Source organism: Salvelinus alpinus, chromosome 37, assembly GCF_045679555.1.
Source record: "Salvelinus alpinus chromosome 37, SLU_Salpinus.1, whole genome shotgun sequence".
In the NCBI taxonomy this organism is placed as follows: Eukaryota; Metazoa; Chordata; class Actinopteri; order Salmoniformes; family Salmonidae; genus Salvelinus; species Salvelinus alpinus.
This window is the reverse complement of record NC_092122.1, coordinates 3101551-3120331: the sequence shown is the minus strand read 5'-3', so window position 1 is coordinate 3120331 and position 18781 is coordinate 3101551. Positions and strand designations below refer to the sequence as shown.

At 40.8% G+C, this 18781-nt stretch overlaps 1 protein-coding gene across 1 annotated transcript in view; it reads right to left on the bottom strand.

The window, feature by feature from the left end:
* Positions 1-18781, bottom strand: part of LOC139565686 (mucin-2-like) — a 42171-nt gene that overhangs the window by 18252 nt on the left and 5138 nt on the right. Inside the window, exons 2-16 of the mRNA XM_071386184.1 lie at positions 18152-18272; positions 7319-7547; positions 6535-6664; positions 6320-6383; positions 5418-5500; positions 4830-5013; positions 4557-4682; positions 4202-4322; positions 2474-2609; positions 2283-2360; positions 1972-2179; positions 1626-1775; positions 1228-1322; positions 959-1091; positions 85-328 (exon numbers count right to left, since the gene is read on the bottom strand). Coding sequence (XP_071242285.1) covers positions 85-328; positions 959-1091; positions 1228-1322; positions 1626-1775; positions 1972-2179; positions 2283-2360; positions 2474-2609; positions 4202-4322; positions 4557-4682; positions 4830-5013; positions 5418-5500; positions 6320-6383; positions 6535-6664; positions 7319-7547; positions 18152-18272 — 2102 coding nt within the window. The remainder of the gene's footprint in view (positions 1-84; positions 329-958; positions 1092-1227; positions 1323-1625; positions 1776-1971; positions 2180-2282; positions 2361-2473; positions 2610-4201; positions 4323-4556; positions 4683-4829; positions 5014-5417; positions 5501-6319; positions 6384-6534; positions 6665-7318; positions 7548-18151; positions 18273-18781) is intronic.

The window sequence follows — 18781 nt, the reverse complement described above, 5'->3', positions numbered from 1 at the left end:
GTTTTTTGTGCAAGAGTCAAATTATTTATGCTGACATTGTCATCTGTAATGACACCTCCATAGCAGTACGTAAGAGGAACTCACCACTGTCGTCCATCGATGATAACAGGACCTGGTGGTGTGACTCCTCCCTGATGGTGACATGGACACTGGGCCTTCGAGGTACAGGTGAGCCCCCCGGTCAGATGAGTGCCCTCCAGGCAGCCACAGCCCTCCACAGGTGCATCCTCCACCCCACACCTGGGGTCTGGCCGGGATAGGGAGAGACAGGTGCTGTTGCACGCCTGCATTTCGTAGTCAAACCTCTGATTGTTCTCACACGATACCGCTGGAAATCCAAAATGACATTCATGTTAGTAAACATTTACAGAAAATGGCAGAAATATTGGTCAGAGAGAAATCCAAACCAGTTTAATTGGAACGAATGGCAATAGAGAAGCAGTTGATGCATTTCCTGTTTTTACTTTTGCAGGGAAATAAAAGTAATGTGATATTGTGTAATAGAATTATTGTCAATCTAAAATATTGTCATATAAATACAGTTTACACAGGTTTTATACCAATGTTCTGTATAAATAGCCTATAAAATATATCTTGACACATCATACATTTCTCAATGTTTATTTTCTTGGAAAGCTGTGATTGTTATACGATACAATATCAGTACTTGTTTGCGTTTACAACGTGTCTAAGTCCTATCACAAACTCATTTCAGCCAGTGTATGGCTGTGGATTGACTGCATTGTTCGTATGGAATGTAAATTAGAAACATTATTGGAATCAGTCCACCTAACAAACATACTGTGCAAATAATATTAAAATATATTGTTTTACACAATATCATATCACAGCACTGGCTGACCACTGGCTTACCAAAATGTCTGACCTTTTATACTGTTATAAGAAGGTTAATGTCCATTCTAGTACTCTAATTGCTAATTCGATGGGTGTTACTCACTGCAGTTGGTGGCCCTTCTCCAGTCACCCACTGTGATTCCCTGGTTGGCACAGGCTTTGGCATAATTTGCCAGGGCCACACACAAGCACTGCTGCAGCCCAGTTCCACAGGTACACGTTCTCTGGATACAAGCCTGCAAACAAGAAGTTGTTACATCATCATTTCCTAGTTAAATACAAGGTAAATAGCAATTCAAATATGTATTTTTGTTTGACCTTAATCGATGTATAAAAAGTTCCCAAGATTTGTTGGTATTAGTTAATCCTTGCCTTGTGGTAATTGTCGGTAGGCACGTGATCGTAGCACTTGGCGAAAATCCCACCGGGGTCTCTCAAGGGGTGGCACTTCTCATCTGCAAATATTTCTGAGAGGTAATCGTCCACATGTTAGATTAAGAAGCACAAAAACAGAATTAGGATTTTTCCATTTCTACACTATGTCGTATTGCAAGACGCATTCACATTCCCCTCATTCTTGCAGTCATGTAGACTATGTAATGTACCAAAAAAGAGCTATAACACTATGTAAAAGTGACACATTTTGTCACTACATGCATTATTTTCATAAAGTTATTAAAACAAACTGATTCATTTCCTTCATAGAAAAAGCTACTGAACGCATGTGAGAACCTATTTTTTAAGTCATGAAGCCTTCAGAGGGACTTTACCGTTGTCGGTGTTGATGCAGACTTTAGGTATGTTAACAGGACAGTCCCCTACACTCCAGGACAGCGCAAACGGTTCCGCTGCGTTTTCTACGATACCACTGCTTGTGGTGAAGTCATCAGTGGTATCGGTATTATAGTTTCCACAAAGTCCTAGTAAAAGGAAAAGTTACCACTTTACTTTAGAGTACAGAAATGACCAGATACATGTCATCATTTGTTTGTTTGTTCACAGGATTCAGTCAATGTGACTTAAATACTGATATGACAATGATAGTATGTAATTACAATGATCATATATAGTGATAATATATGATGCAGAACCATTATAATGATGAACGCAAAGTACCTTCTGGCATCCCTACTTCACTCTGTGGTAGTGTGATATAGAGCTGGAGGTCTGGCGACATCTGTACTTGGATCTTCATGCCAAAGGATGTCAATACCTGGACGTACATGGATGACTGCCAGAACACGATGGCATTGTCTGACTGATGTAGCTCTCGGATTTCCTCTTTCTCAAACTGTACACTGTTGTGAGAGAATCTGTAGGTATTCTGTAATTGATCAACAAAAAAAGTGTTTTAAATGTTGTCGTATATCACGAACAGACTTTGACTGTAAAGGGGCAAGCAAAAGTTACAAGCAGACAAACAGTACCTGGTAAATCTGAAGAAACACGTTTTGGATGGAGGACGTCGTCTCAGAAAATTGTATGGATATCGTCCAATTAAAACCCTGTTTTATTTCATTCGTAAAGAATAAGGGAAGTTAGTACTTTAGGTGAAAGTACTGTATGAGTACAACTCAAAATTACCATAGTGCTGTGAGATGAAAATCTATTGATTTACCTTAGAGGCCATGTATGTGCATTTACCGGGAAGGGCATACTGTTTCCCATCGAATGTGGTCACAAACTGCCCTTCAATCACACACCTACTAGGGCAGCTGTTCTGAGAGCATTTCCACTTGCCATTGTCGCACTCACTGTAGAGAAATAAATGAGTGTCACGTTACATTTTGATCAGGACAAAATCAATAAGTGGACAAAATTCAATGAGAAGTCTGGCTAGTTCACAAATAACATCCTTTTCAACGCACTGTACCTTCGGAAAGTATTCAGACCCCTTGACTTTTCCCACATTTTCTTAGGTTACAGACTTACTCTAAAACGTATTAATTCGTTTTTTTCCTTTATCTATCTACACACACAATACCCCATAATGACAAAGCAAAAAACAGTTTAGAAATGTTTGCTAATTTATATATAAAAAAAAATATATATCACATTTACATAAGTATCCAGACCCTTTACTCAGTAATTTGTTGAAGCACCTTTGGCAGCAATTACATCCTCGAGTCATCTAGGGTATGACGCTACACGCTTGGCACACCTGTATTTGGAGAGTTTCTCCCATTCTTCTCTGCAGATCCTCTCAATCTCTGTCAGGTTGGATGGGCATAGTCACTGCACAGCTATTTTCAAGTCTCTCCAGAGATGTTCAAACAGGTTCAAGTCCTGGCTCTGGCAGGCCACTCAATCCTGACTAGTCTCCCAGTCTCTGCCGCTGAAAAAACACACCCACAGCATGATTCTGCCACCACCACGCTTCACCGTAGGGATGGTCCCAGGTTTCCTCCAGACGTGACATTTGGCATTCTTGGTTTCATCAGACCAGAAAATCTTTAGGTGCCTTTTGGCAAACTCCAAGCGGGCTGTCATGTGCCTTTTACTGAGGAGTGGCTTCTGTCTGGCCACTGCCATAAAGGCCTGATTGAGAGAGTGCTGCAGAGATGGTTGTCCTTCTGGAAGGTTCTCCCATATCTATAGAGAAACTCTTGAGCTCTGTCAGTGACCATTAGATTCTTGGTCACCTCCCTGACCAAGGCCCTTCTCTCCCGATTGCTCAGTTTGGCTGGGCGGCCAGCTCTAGGAAGAGTGTTGGTGGTTCCAAACTTCTTTCATTTAAGAATTATGGAGGCCACTGTGTTCTAGTGGACCTTCAATGCTACATAAATGTTTTGGCACCCTTCCCCAGAGCTGTGCCTCGACACAATCCTGTCTCGGAGCTCTATGGACAATTCCTTCGACCTCATGGCTTGGTTTTTGCTCTGACATGCACTGTCAACTGTGGGACCGTATATAGACAGGTGTGTGCCTTTCCAAATTATGTCCAATCAATTGAATTTACCCCAGGTGGACTCCAATCAAGTTTTAGAAACATCTCAAGGATGATTCATGGAAACAGGATGCACCTGAGCTCAATTTCGAGTCTCATAGCAAAGGGTTTGAATACTTGTGTAAATAAAGTATTTAAGTTTTTTTTAAATGTAACACATTTGCAAACATTTCTAAAAACCTGTTTTCACTTTGTCATTATGGGGTATTATGTGTAGATTGTTGAGTATTTTTATTTATTTAATTAATTTTAGAATAAGGCTGTAATGTAACAAAATGTGGAAAAAGTCAAGGGGTCTGAATAGTTTTCGAAGGCACTGCATACGCTAGTGCAATACTTTTGACTAAAACCACATAGTGCTCTGGTCCAAAATAGACTCCTGAGTTCTGATTATCTCACCAGGTCTGGCATTTAGTTCTGCGTTCCTCCCTAGGTGCATAGTTCCTCCCGGCGTACACACATGGGCAGGCTGACACATTTACACAGTAATGGCCCTCCGCTCGATCGTTCAATACCTGTCCTGAAACATAGCCATTTAAAACCCTCATCAACCTTATGTGATTGTGACATTAAAGATAATGTTTAAAATTGTATCCCGGCAGATTGCTTAATATGTGACGGTAATCTTAAAAGCAGTGCAGATCTGCTTGCTAAGACATTGTCTGCTCAGTTACAATTAATATTTTAAAGAAACCTTTTACACTTTAGACTACACTTGAAACTGTGTTTCTGTGGATTACAGTGTAAGGCCTACCTTGGGGGCAGACACAGGTGCTGGTGATGTCCTGATCATTGGTTCTAGGTGCTGGGTTGGAACAGGTGGGAACAAACGCATCACCCTGCTCCTCAAAGTGTAGTTCTCCTGGGCAACTGAACTCAGCTGTTTCACAACAGACAGACACACAAGTCTTTAAGAATTTGTTAAAGACAAAATTACTTTAACAAGATTTATAATCATTATAATGTGTTACAACTGTTCATAACATATTTATAAACTAACAGCTTTGTTCTGAACTGATTTACTTACGGCAGTGTGTCAAGGTCCTCCAAGCGTAGCTGGTCTGACACCGATGGGCAACTGATTTGTAGAACGCACATCCTACATAATGCTCTTTTTCATATCCGTAAATATTCTCTTTACAAAGAGTTATGTATTTGCTTGTATTAGCCTGCAGACATTCAACGTAGTTGGAGAGGAACTTCTGACAGACCTATTAAATAATACATAATACATACAGTACATCATACTGTAAAACACTAGTGCAGACTTCAAAACAGTATAACCTACATAATGTAGGCTACATTACAGCAACATGGCATTATCTATATAGAAATATTAACATCAAGGCCTGCCAGAAAACTGTAGGGTTCTATGTCTTAGATCCATTCATTACCATTCCCCAGAAGTCTAGTGTTATTTACCAAGCCATAACCTTGAGGCCAAGCACGCAATACCAGAGACCCCAAGCAGTGATACTAGTACTTTACCACCAGATTCAAACGGTGGTCCACGTCCCAAATAGCATCCTATTACCTATATAGTGGTCAAAAAGAAGTGCACTAGATAGAGAATGGGGTGTCATTTGGAACGTAGAACATAATTCAGGAAATGTACCGTGCTCTTAGTAAGGAGGGAGTCCATGGTCTGGCACCCGTCCTCTGACAGAACACTCTCTGCAATCAATCGCTGACGGTCATCTAATTTTGCAGGAAAATATAGAGTAGTTAGTACACTGAAGTGTAGTTAAAGTGCAGTTTACAGCAAGAAGTGTAGTTAGCGCCCAGACAATTGATATTCAAGAGGCTGTTCACTGTATTTTTCTCCATACTGCATTTTGCAGATTACTTAGACAATCCATATGTATACAACGTGATATACAGTAAATATATATCAGTATATATATATACTGTACCAATACACAGTACCAGTCAAAAGTTTGGCCACACCTACAGTACTCATTCAAGGGTTTTTCTTAATTTTTTACTATTTTCTACATTGTAGAATAATAGTGAAGACATCAAAACCATGAAATAACACATATGGAATCATGTAGTAACCAAAAAAGTGTTAAACAAATCAAAACATATTTTATATTTTAGATTCTTCACAATCACGCGACCTCAACCCAATTGAGATGGTTTGGGATGAGTTGGACCGCAGAGTGAAGGAAAAGCAGCCAACAAGTGATCAGCATATGTGGGAACTCCTTCAAGACTGTTGGAAAAGCATTCCAGGTGAAGCTGGTTGAGAGAATGCCAAGAGTGTGCAAAGCTGTCATCAGGGCAGGGCAAAGAGATTTGAAGAATCTCAAATATAAAATATATTTTGATTTGTTTAACACTTTTTTTTACTATATGATTCCATGTGTGTTATTTCATAATATTGATGTCTTCACTATTATTCTACAATGTAGAAAATAGTACAAATAAAGAAAAACCCTTGAATGAGTAGGTGTTTTGACTGTTACTGTATATATTTAGAAGAGGTACAAAAAATATTTTTAATAGGTAATCGACCTGGTATATCTGGTCGTCCACAGAGTCCAGTCATTCCAAGGACAAGCTCCTGCTCCAGTTTCACCTGTTAGAGGACAGACCAGGGACCAGTCAATCAATCATGTATTAATAGGTAATCTCGGCACCAGGAACCTAATCAAATTTGTTAAGGACGGCATGAGAGATTAAATAATAGGTAACAACGATGTATTTGAAGCTGTTCATGGATCACTCACCCAGAGAGAGTCGATGCCCACGCCCACACTGCTCCAGATGACAGACAGAGGTAGAACAGTGCTCCTCAGCTTGGTGTTGATACCGTACTGGAACACATGTTGATAGGTGTGATCGTAGGGAAGGGACACCCTGTGACAAACACGTCATAGTCAATCGTCATCAATCATCCTCTTCCTCAATGCCAAGTAGGTTAATGATAATTTTAGACTGTATATTTTGTTGGTGTGAAGAAAAGGGCAGGAAAGTCTAGCTAATATTTGGTGAAATGTGTAATTAATAACTTGGTCATGCTAGAGCTCTCAGATTAATGATGTATGTAACTGCATCACCTTGGTGCATTTGAAGGTAACCAGATTCATCCATTCATTATTTCCGCTTAGAGCTAGCAGCTTATGTAAGATAATTACAGTTACAAGTCATCACATGCGTCAAAAAACTGTGGAGGACAGACATTTCACTATTCAATGTAATCACTTGCTTTGAAGTAATAGTGTAATTGGCAGCATCACAGACCACGATTAAGCACATTGGATTAAAAACCACATTCAATACAGGATACATACATCCACCGAACATGTTTTAAATCCAGCTTTACAGTTAACTTTATCTGGATCTTGAAGACCCACTCCTGAACTGTGTTATGCATGATTTTATATGAAAAGTGACAATATCTGGATATTTGCAACTACCCCTTTATATGTTATCTGTTTCTTATGAGTAAATAATTAGACATAATTTAACAGAATTAAAATAGAATAAAATAGAGGAAATAAAAACACAAACATTCTCTGCTCGACGAAGATGGTTCCATTGTACAGAATCCGGGTCTGGATCTTGTTGACGTTGATCTCGACATATTCCAGCAGGCCGTTTTCACCTCGACGCACGGTGATGTCACAGTCCACCCGGTTGTGAGTAAAACGTGTCAGCGTGAATGGACAGGTGGAGCGGACGTAGAATACAGTTCCGTTGAACATCTGGACGACTCCACTGCCGAAAGTCTTACACACATCTGGAAACAAACAGAGAAGAGTCAAACGTCTGCTGCAGTAAAAAATCCACATAGAAAAACTGAATTTAAAGGGAAACTCCGTCACTTTTCAACCTTTTCAATTGCCTTGGACATTTAAGTTGAGTAGAGTTCAGTAGATTTATGTTATGTATGCATAATTTAATTTCCAAAGTTATTGTTAAATAATCTTGGCTAGCCAATCAATGTGTTGCTTGCTACAGTGGTTCTTCCTTTAAAAGTTTTGAGCTTATGCCGCAACCGTTTGTGGAAGATGGTGGCAGATTATGGTAAATTGCGTCATTCTGGCAACAATGGCTGACAGTTAAATAACATGCAATAGAATTCTCTGGCACCCTGCAAGCTGTGCTACAGTACGTAACTTTTAAAGGAAGAACCAGTGTAGCTAGCTAACCTAGCTAGCTTTAGTGAGGGTTGGGTGTCTCTGATAGAACTGGCTAGCTAGCTAGCTAGATTATTTCCAGCAAAAAATAATCAAAATGTTCCCTCCTGCAGTGGATTGTTCTGGTCTGGCACCTCAGCTGCCTATGGACAGACCCCAGTCAATGTAAGTAGTCTTTTGTATCATTTATCTAGCTAGTTCCGAGTGAAATTAAAATATGTTCATGAAAATTAACCCCTTATTTATTCTTCATCTTGTGTGGAATTGTTTCTCTGACTCTGTCTCTTCATTCTCCACAGGATAAGTGCGAGTCAGAAAATGAACACTGGAGGTGAAGGAATCTGCATTGTAAGTATACATTTTATGTTAAAATACATCATTTTCAAATACAGATGTTAAGTGCACAGAGGTAATTTATACATTATATTTTATATTTCAGATGCGAGCTTCCAGTGACAATTCAACAATGGACCAAGTTATTTGAGCAAAAAAAAAATGATTATTGAAAGCACTCCTTGTCCATCATGTATTGTGATTTTGTGCTGAACTTTGTAGTTTTATACATTGTATTTTAATGTAGCCTAGCTACGGTATATAGCTAAGTTAAAAAGCTACATTTTCCATTAATTAAATTACATGGCAACATACAGTGGGGAGAACAAGTATTTGATACACTGCCGATTTTGCAGGTTTTCCTACTTACAAAGCATGTAGAGGTCTGTAATTTTTATCATAGGTACACTTCAACTGTGAGAGACGGAATCTAAAACAAAAATCCAGAAAATCACATTGTATGATTTTTAAGTAATTAATTTGCATTTTATTGCAAGACATAAGTATTTGATCACCTTCCAACCAGTAAGAATTCCGGCTCTCACAGACCTGTTAGTTTTTCTTTAAGAAGCCCTCCTGTTCTCCACTCATTACCTGTATTAACTGCACCTGTTTGAACTCGTTACCTGTATAAAAGACACCTGTCCACACACTCAATCAAACAGACTCCAACCTCTCCACAATGGCCAAGACCAGAGAGCTGTGTAAGGACATCAGGGATAAAATTGTAGACCTGCACAAGGCTGGGATGGGCTACAGGACAATAGGCAAGCAGCTTGGTGAGAAGGCAACAACTGTTGGCGCAATTATTAGAAAATGGAAGAAGTTCAAGATGACGGTCAATCATCCTCGGTCTGGGGCTCCATGCAAGATCTCACCTCGTGGGGCATCAATGATCATGAGGAAGGTGAGGGATCAGCCCAGAACTACACGGCAGGACCTGGTCAATGACCTGAAGAGAGCTGGGACCACAGTCTCAAAGAAAACCATTAGTAACACACTATGCCGTCATGGATTAAAATACTGCAGCGCACGCAAGGTCCCCCTGCTCAAGCCAGGGCATGTCCAGGCCCGTCTGAAGTTTGCCAATGACCATCTGGATGATCCAGAGGAAGAATGGGAGAAGGTCATGTGGTCTGATGAGACAAAAATTGAGCTTTTTGGTCTAAACTCCACTCGACGTGTTTGGAGGAAGAAGAAGGATGAGTACAACCCCAAGAACACCATCCCAACCGTGAAGCATGGAGGTGGAAACATCATTCTTTGGGGATGCTTTTCTGCAAAGGGGACAGGACGACTGCACCGTATTGAGGGGAGGATGGATGGGGCCATGTATCGCGAGATCTTGGCCAACGACCTCCTTCCCTCAGTAAGAGCATTGAAGATGGGTCGTGGCTGGGTCTTCCAGCATGACAACGACACGAAACACACAGCCAGGGAAACTAAGGAGTGGCTCAGTAAGAAGCATCTCAAGGTCCTGGAGTGGCCTAGCCAGTCTCCAGACCTGAACCCAATAGAAAATCTTTGGAGGGCGCTGAAAGTCCGTATTGCCCAGCGACAGCCCCGAAACCTGAAGGATCTGGAGAAGATCTGTATGGAGGAGTGGGCCAAAATCCCTGCTGCAGTGTGTGCAAACCTGGTCAAGAACTACAGGAAACGTATGATCTCTGTAATTGCAAACAAAGGTTTCTGTACCAAATATTAAGTTCTGCTTTTCTGATGTATCAAATACTTATGTCATGCAATAAAATGCAAATTAATTACTTAAAAATCATACAATGTGATTTTCTGGATTTTTGTTTTAGATTCCGTGTCTCACAGTTGAAGTGTACCTATGATAAATATTACAGACCTCTACATGCTTTGTAAGTAGGAAAACCTGCAAAATCGGCAGTGTATCAAATACTTGTTCTCCCCACTGTATATTTATTAAATATTTTTGGGAATATCTTTTACTAGCTACCACAGCATGCTGTCAAAATGTATTTCCACACCACATATTTATATATATAAATATACATGCAGAAATATATAAAAATTACCAATTTTGTAATATGTCAATATATTTATGTACATTTAAATATATGTAAATATAAAGCTTAAACGTATATTTAGATATCTATTATTTACATATGTATAATTAAATACATACAGATTTAAAAAAATACGTCTATATATTATTTTTAGTATGAGCAATCTAAAGTTTTAAAAACAGTGATTTTCAAGCACTATGAGATTCATGAGGACGTGGGGAGCAAGAAAATACCGTGCAGGTTTTGAAACTCTTACTTGTAATCCTACCCTGTGAAGCATTTTTTAGGACCTTTCTTCTTACAGTATCTTTTTAACCACAGATCATAGAAACTTACCGTTTCACATATGCAGACTGGTTTGGTGCTGGAGTCAATGAATATGAGGAATGAATATGAGGTTGAAAAGTGTCGGAGTTGCCCTTTATGGGCCGGTTTCCCAGACACGGATTAAGTTTGGTCGAGAACAAAAAATCATTCTCAATGGAGATTCTCCAATGAAAGAGCTTTTTAGTCCAGGACTAGCCTTAATCTGTGTCTGGGAAACTGGCCCTCTATGTATGCGTAATTTAGAGGAAGGTACTTTACTTACTTTGATGGGTATCAGAGGTTGAAACAGAACCAACTGGGCCTAGAACTAGAAATAACAAAATATTAATATGCCAGCCCATCCATACGCAAACTGGAGTACAATTCTGTACAGTAATAACTCATTTGACCATATATACATTTGCAGTGGGGACAATCAGTTAATCCGGATAAAAATGTATAAAAAAAAATAATCACAGTCAAGTTTCAAAGAAGACCTACTGTACCTGAGACAAGAGAAAGTAAGACAGCCACCAGAGTCCACCCTGGAGGAACCATGCTCCCTAGCTCACCAGTCTTAATGAGAGACAGAGAGAGAGAGACAGTGTGACAGAACCACAGCACAATTCACTGAACTGCACTTATCTCTGGTCTTTTATACCCTTCTCTGACCCACCTGCTTTGAAAAGACCAGGAAATAAACCGATATGCAGGAAAAGTTTTAACTGGAAAGGAATTGCTATTAACTCTATAGGGACTTTGTGGGGGAATGAGTTGAATGTTTAATCTTTGGTTTCTCTGAGGAATTTTAAACCAATGACATCCAATCCTTTATCAGGGCCATGTTCAGTAAACTAACATTGTTGAACTGTCATGAATAGAGCTGATACAATTCCTTATTCTACATGACAGAGAGGAGTGTTTGTTCTACATGCTGTATTTCTATCTGAACGTTGCACAACGTTGTGTCCTCCAGCTGAACATATGGAGCGATTTCAGTGCCAAAATAAATTGTATTTGAATCCCATAATTTTGAATTTCTATTATGGTATTGAAATTGAATGTAATATTTTATATTATAACTTTAGTGCCTTGTTGCAAACAGGATGCATGTTTTGGAATATTTTTCTTCTGTACAGGCTCCCGTTTTTACAATCTGTCAATTAGGTTAGTATTGTGGAGTAACTACAATGTGGATTATCCATCCTAAATTTTCTCCTATCACAGCCATTAAACTCTGTAACTGTTTTAAAGTGAACAAGTTGAGGAATGTTATGATTCCAACTGATGGCTCCATGTCATATGCCCTTATAAAATATTGTATCATGAAGGAGAGGCAATGCATGTTCGAATTTCACCAAGTAGAAAGGTAAGAGTTAGAAAGGATGCTGTTATCTCTTTCGGATGACAAGTCACCTGGTACAGATCATCTTGACGCCAAATTGCTTAGAGTTACAGCTAACCAAATATCTACCCCAAGGGAAGTAAGGCGCAGGAGAGTCAAACGGAGTGTAAAATGGAGTCTTTTAATGAATGTCCAAGTAACATGCTCCATAACACTAATAAGAAAAGAACATAAACAAATATGGGTACGAAGACCCGTAGCGCACCTATAAACACAACACCGACAATAAACAATCTCTGACAAAGACATGAGGGGAAACAGAGGGTTAAATACACAACATGTAATGGATGGGATTGAAAACAGGTGTGTGGGAAGACAAGACAAAACCAATGGAAAATGAAAAATGAATCAATGATGGCTAGAAGACCGGTGACGTCGACCGCCGAGCATCTTCCGAACAAGGAGAGGCAACGACTTCGGCAGAAGTCGTGACACTACCTAAGGATTAAAAAAATCTGCATTCACTGGTCCTAATAGTCGTCCTATAAGCTTGCTGCCTGTGTTAAGTAAATTATTGGAAAAAAATTGTATCTGTACAAATCAAGGATTATTTCTCATGTAATGGTCTGATAACTGGTTTCCAGCATGCATACAAAGAAGGGCATTCTACAAGTGCGGCCTCAGCACAAATGACAGATGATTGGTTAAAGAGTATGGATGACAGGAAGTTAGTTGGTGCAGTGTTGCTAGATTTCAGTGCTGCTTTTGATGTAATTGATCATCAACTGTTACTAGGTAAACTCAAATGTTATGGTTTTAAGTCTGCAGCTCTATCCTGGATGGAAATCTGTCTATCCAGGAGACGGCAAAAAGTGTTCTTTAATGGTAGCTTTTCAAACAGTAAAGATATACACTATGGTGGTCCTCAAGGACGTTGCCTAGGCCCACTTCTCTACTCTATCTTTACTAATGATTTACCTTCAGTAATGAACAAAGCAAGAGTGGTCATGTATGCTGAGGACTACAATGTATAGTGCAGCATCAGAATGTAATGAGCTAACAGACGAACTGAGCAGTGAACTAAGAATGGTGTTTGTCGATGAATAGAACACATGTAGAGAAAGTGAAAAAACGAAACTACTAGGCGTCATGTTGGACGCAGCTTTATCATAGTCAGATCACATACAGTGGGGAGAACAAGTATTTGATACACTGCCGATTTTGCAGGTTTTCCTACTTACAAAGCATGTAGAGGTCTGTCATTTTTATCATAGGTACACTTCAACTGTGAGAGACGGAATCTAAAACAAAAATCCAGAAAATCACATTGTATGATTTTTAAGTAATTAATTTGCATTTTAATGCATGACATAAGTATTTGATCACCTACCAACCAGTAAGAATTCCGGCTCTCACAGACCTGTTAGTTTTTCTTTAAGAAGCCCTCCTGTTCTCCACTCATTACCTGTATTAACTGCACCTGTTTGAACTCGTTACCTGTATAAAAGACACCTGTCCACACACTCAATCAAACAGACTCCAACCTCTCCACAATGGCCAAGACCAGAGAGCTGTGTAAGGACATCAGGGATAAATTGTAGACCTGTACAAGGCTGGGATGGGCTACAGGACAATAGCCAAGCAGCTTGGTGAGAAGGCAACAACTGTTGGCACAAATATTAGAAAATGGAAGAAGTTCAAGATGACGGTCAATCACCCTCGGTCTGGGGCTCCATGCAAGATCTCACCTCGTGGGGCATCAATGATCATGAGGAATGTGAGGGATCAGCCCAGAACTACACGGCAGGACCTGGTCAATGACCTGAAGAGAGCTGGGACCACAGTCTCAAAGAAAACCATTAGTAACACACTACGCCGTCATGGATTAAAATCCTGCAGCGCACGCAAGGTCCCCCTGCTCAAGCCAGCGCATGTCCAGGCCCGTCTGAAGTTTGCCAATGACCATCTGGATGATCCAGAGGAGGAATGGGAGAAGGTCATGTGGTCTGATGAGACAAAAATAGAGCTTTTTGCTCTAAACTCCACTCGCCGTGTTTGGAGGAATAGAAGGATGAGTACAACCCCAAGAACACCATCCCAACCGTGAAGCATGGAGGTGGAAACATCATTCTTTGGGGATGCTTTTCTGCAAAGGGGACAGGACGACTGCACCGTATTGAGGGGAGGATGGATGGGGCCATGTATTGCGAGATCTTGGCCAACAACCTCCTTCCCTCAGTAAGAGCATTGAAGATGGGTCGTGGCTGGGTCTTTCAGAATGACAACGACCTGAAACACACAGCCAGGGCAACTAAGGAGTGGCTCCGTAAGAAGCATCTCAAGGTCCTGGAGTGGCCTAGCCAGTCTCCAGACCTGAACCCAATAGAAAATCTTTGGAGGGAGCTGAAAGTCCGTATTGCCCAGCGACAGCCCCGAAACCTGAAGGATCTGGAGAAGGTCTGTATGGAGGAGTGGGCCAAAATCCCTGCTGCAGTGTGTGCAAACCTGGTCAAGAACTACAGGAAACGTATGATCTCTGTAATTGCAAACAAAGGTTTCTGTACCAAATATAAAGTTCTGCTTTTCTGACGTATCAAATACTTATGTCATGCAATAAAATGCAAATGAATCACTTAAAAATCATACAATGTGATTTTCTGGATTTTTGTTTTAGATTCCTTCTCTCACAGTTGAAGTGTACCTATGATAAAAATTACAGACCTCTACATGCTTTGTAAGTAGGAAAACCTGCAAAATTGTCAGTGTATCAAATACTTGTTCTCCCCACTGTAGATAATATTGTTATTAAGATGGGCAAGGGAATTGCTGTTACAAGAAAATGTTCAGAGTATGTAACATCGAGCACACTGAATCAGGTGATTCAATCCCTGGTCCTATCACACTTAGAGTACTGTCATCTGCAGAAAAGAAAGATATAAAAAAAGCTCCAAATGGCTCAAAACTTGGCTGCCAGATTAGCTCTTCATTGCTCTAACTGTATGAATATTATCCAAATGTATCAGAATCTCTCATGGCTTCACGTTAAAAACACATGACTATCTAGTCTTCTGATTTTCTTTAGGAACGTTATATCTTTTTTTTAAACAGTATTTTTCAGTCCAGTTAGTACATACTAGCAACACGCATAACCACCAAATCAGACAGGCAAATTCAGGGCAGCTAAAACAACCCAAGCCAAGGACAAATTGCCTTAAATCTACAGTTTTATATAGAGCCATAGATGAATGGAACTCTTTACCAATCCATATTTCTCAGGCAAAAATGAAATCCACCTTCAAGAAAAAAATAAAAGAACATCTAATGTGATAGACCATATGACTGGACAGCAAATAGAAAGCATCAACTGAATGTTAAATGTGTTTCCTGTCAGGTATTTTCATTATCTGTATTGTCTACTTGTTGAATGTTTGTGAAGTCTTGATTGTGGTTGTTTGTAATGTCTTGTTAATTGGTGTTGGATCCCAGGAAGATTTGCTAGCGTTACAGCGCTAATAAAAATTGGCTTCGTGGTGAAATTCCTGAACGGTTTCCTTCCTCTCTGGCAACTGAGTTAGGAAGGACGCCTGTATATTTGTAGTGACTGAGTGTATTGATACAGCATCCAAAGTGTAATTAATAACTTCACAATAACTTTTACCCATCCACCAATAGGTGCCCTTCTTTGCGAGGCAATGGAAAACCTCCCTGGTATTTCAAATCAAATCGAATTGTATTTGTCAAGTGCGCTCGCAGCATGGTAGGCGAACATCTTACTTTTATTTAAAATGAACACCAAAAACCAACAAAATACAAAATGACCGTAATGTTCTGCAGGCTATACAGCAACTAACAAAATCAAGATCCCACAAACTAAGGTGGAAAACAGGCTGCCTAAGTATGATCCCCAATCAGAGATAACGATAGACAGCTGCCTCTGATTGGGAACCATACCCGGCCAACAAAGAAATAGAACACATAGATTGCCCACCCTAGTCACACCCTGACCTAACCAAAATAGAGAATAAAAAGGATCTCTAAGGTCAGGGTGTGACACTTACAGTGAAATGCTTACTTACAAGCCCTTAACCAACAATGCAGTTTTAAGAAAATACCCCAAAAAGTAAGAGATAAGAATAACAAATAATTAAAGAGCAGCAGTAAATAACAATAGTGGGGCTATATACAGGGGCTGTCACGGATGTCGTTGGAAGAAGACCAAGGTGCAGCGTGGTAAACGTACATTTCTTTTATTTTGATAAATGTCGCCAACACAACAAAGAAAACGACCGTGAAGCTTACTTAGGCTATAATGCCACTAACAAAGACAACTACCCACAATCACAGGTGGGAAAAAGGGCTGCCTAAGTATGATTCCCAATCAGAGACAACGATAGACAGCTGTCCCTGATTGAGAACCATATCCGGCCAAAACATAGAAAACACAAATCATAGAAATAAAGGACATAGAATGCAAAACATAGAATGCCCACCCCAAATCACACCCTGACCAAACCAACTAGAGACATAAAAAGGCTCTCTAAGGTCAGGGCGTGACAGGGGATACCGGTACAGAGTCAAAGTTAATGTGCGGGGGCACCGGTGTCGGGGTAATTGAGGTAATATGTACATGTAGGTAGAGTTATTAAAGTGACTATGCATAGATAATAACAGAGTAGCAGCAGCGCTCCGTGTAGGGGGGGTGCAATGCAAATAGTCTGGGTAGCCATTTTATTAGATGTTCAGGAGTCTTATGGCTTGGGGTAGAAGCTATTTAGAAGCCTCTTGAACCTAGACTTGGTGTTCCAGTACCGCTTGCCATGCGGTAGCTGAGAGAACAGTCTATGACTAGGGTGGCTGGAGTCTTTGACAATTTTTAGGGCCTTCGTCTGACACCGCCTGGTATAGAGGTCCTGGATAGCAGGAAGCTTGGCCCGGTGATGAACTGGGCCGTACGCAGTACCCTCTGTAGTGCCTTGCGGTTGGAGGCCCGAGCAGTTGCCATACCAGGCAGTGATGCAACCAGTCAGGATGCTCTCGATGGTGCAGCTGTAAAACCTTTTGAGGATCTGAGGACCCATGACAAATCTTTTCAGTCTCCTGAGGGAGAATAGGTTTTGTTAAACCCTCTTCACAACTGTCTTGGTGTGCTTGGACCATGTTAGTTTGTTGGTGATGTGGACACCAAGGAACTTGAAGCTATCAACCTGCTCCACTGCAGCCCCGTCGATGAGAATGGGGGCGTGCTCGGTCCTCCTTTTCCTGTAGTCCACAATCATCTCCTTTGTCTTGATCACATTTAGGGAGAGGTTGTTGTCCTTGTAACCACATTGTCAGGTCTATGACCTCCTCGCTATAGGCTGTCTCATCATTGTCGGTGCTGAGTACACTGTTGTGTCTTCAGCAAACTTAATGATGGTGTTGGAGTCGTGCCTGGCCGTGCAGTCATGAGTGAACAGGGAGTACAGGAGGGGGCTGAGCACGCACCCCCGAGGGGCCCCCGTGTTGAGGATCAGAGTGGCGGATGTGTTGTTACCTACCCTTACCACCTGGGGGCGGCCCGTCAGGAAGTCCAGGATCCAGATGCAGAGGGAGGTGTTTAGTCCCAGGGTCCTTAGCTTAGTGATGAGCTTTAAGGGCACCATGGTGTTTAATGCTCAATGAATAGCATTATCACATAGGTGTTCCTTTTGTCCAGGTGTGAAAGGGCAGTGTGGAGTGCAATAGAGATTGCATCAGTTGTGGATCTGTTGGTGCGTTATGCAGGAGTGGGTCTAGGGTTTCTGGGATAAAGTGTTGATGTGAGCCATGACCAGCCTTTCAAAGCATTTCATGGCTACAGACATGAGTGCTACGAGTCGGTAGTCATTTAGGCAGGTTACCTTAGTGTTCTTGGGCACAGGGACTATGGTGGTCTGCTTGAAACATGTTGGTATTACAGACTCACAGGGAGAGTTTGAAAATGTCATTGAAGACACTTGCCAGTTGGTCAGCGCATGCTCGGAGTACATGTCCTGGTAATCCGTCTGGCCCTGCGGCCTTGTGAATGTTGACCTGTTACTCACATCGGCTGCGGAGAGTGTGATCACACTGTTGTTCGGAACAGCTGATGCTCTCATGCACGTTTCAGTGTTACTTGCCTCGAAGCAAGCATAGAAGTTATTTAGCTCGTCTGGTAAGCTCGTGTCACTGGGCAGCTCTCGGTTGTGCTTCCCTTTGTACTCTGTAATAGCTTGCAAGCCCTGCCACATCCGATGAGCGTTGGAGCTGGTGCGGTACGATTCGATCTTAGTCCTGAATTGAAGCTTTGCCTGTTTGATGGTTCATCGGAGGGCATAGCGGGATTTATTATAAGCTTCCCGCTCCTTGAAAGCGGCAGCTCTACCTTTTAGCTCAGTGTGAATATTGACTGTAATCCATTTGTGGTTGAATCTGTGTTTGAAAGGGACCTTACAGATCATTTTATGTGTGGGGTACAGAGATGAGGTAGTCGTTAAAAATAATACAAATAAAAACAATCAATTGCGTATAGAATGAGTGCATGCAACTTATTATGTGACACATTTTTATTCCTGCACTTATTCAGGCTTGCAATAACAAAGGGGTTGAATACTTATTGACTAATGTCAACTTTCCATTTTTTTATTAATTTGTTTAAAAAAAATAACATTAACATAATTCCACTTGACATTATGGACAGAGCCAAAAAAACTACATTTAATCCATTTTCAACTCAGGCTGTAACACAACAAAATGTGGAAAAACTGTGTTAGCTCACTGTGTTAGCTCACTTAGAAGACTGTGTTAGCTCACTTAGCCA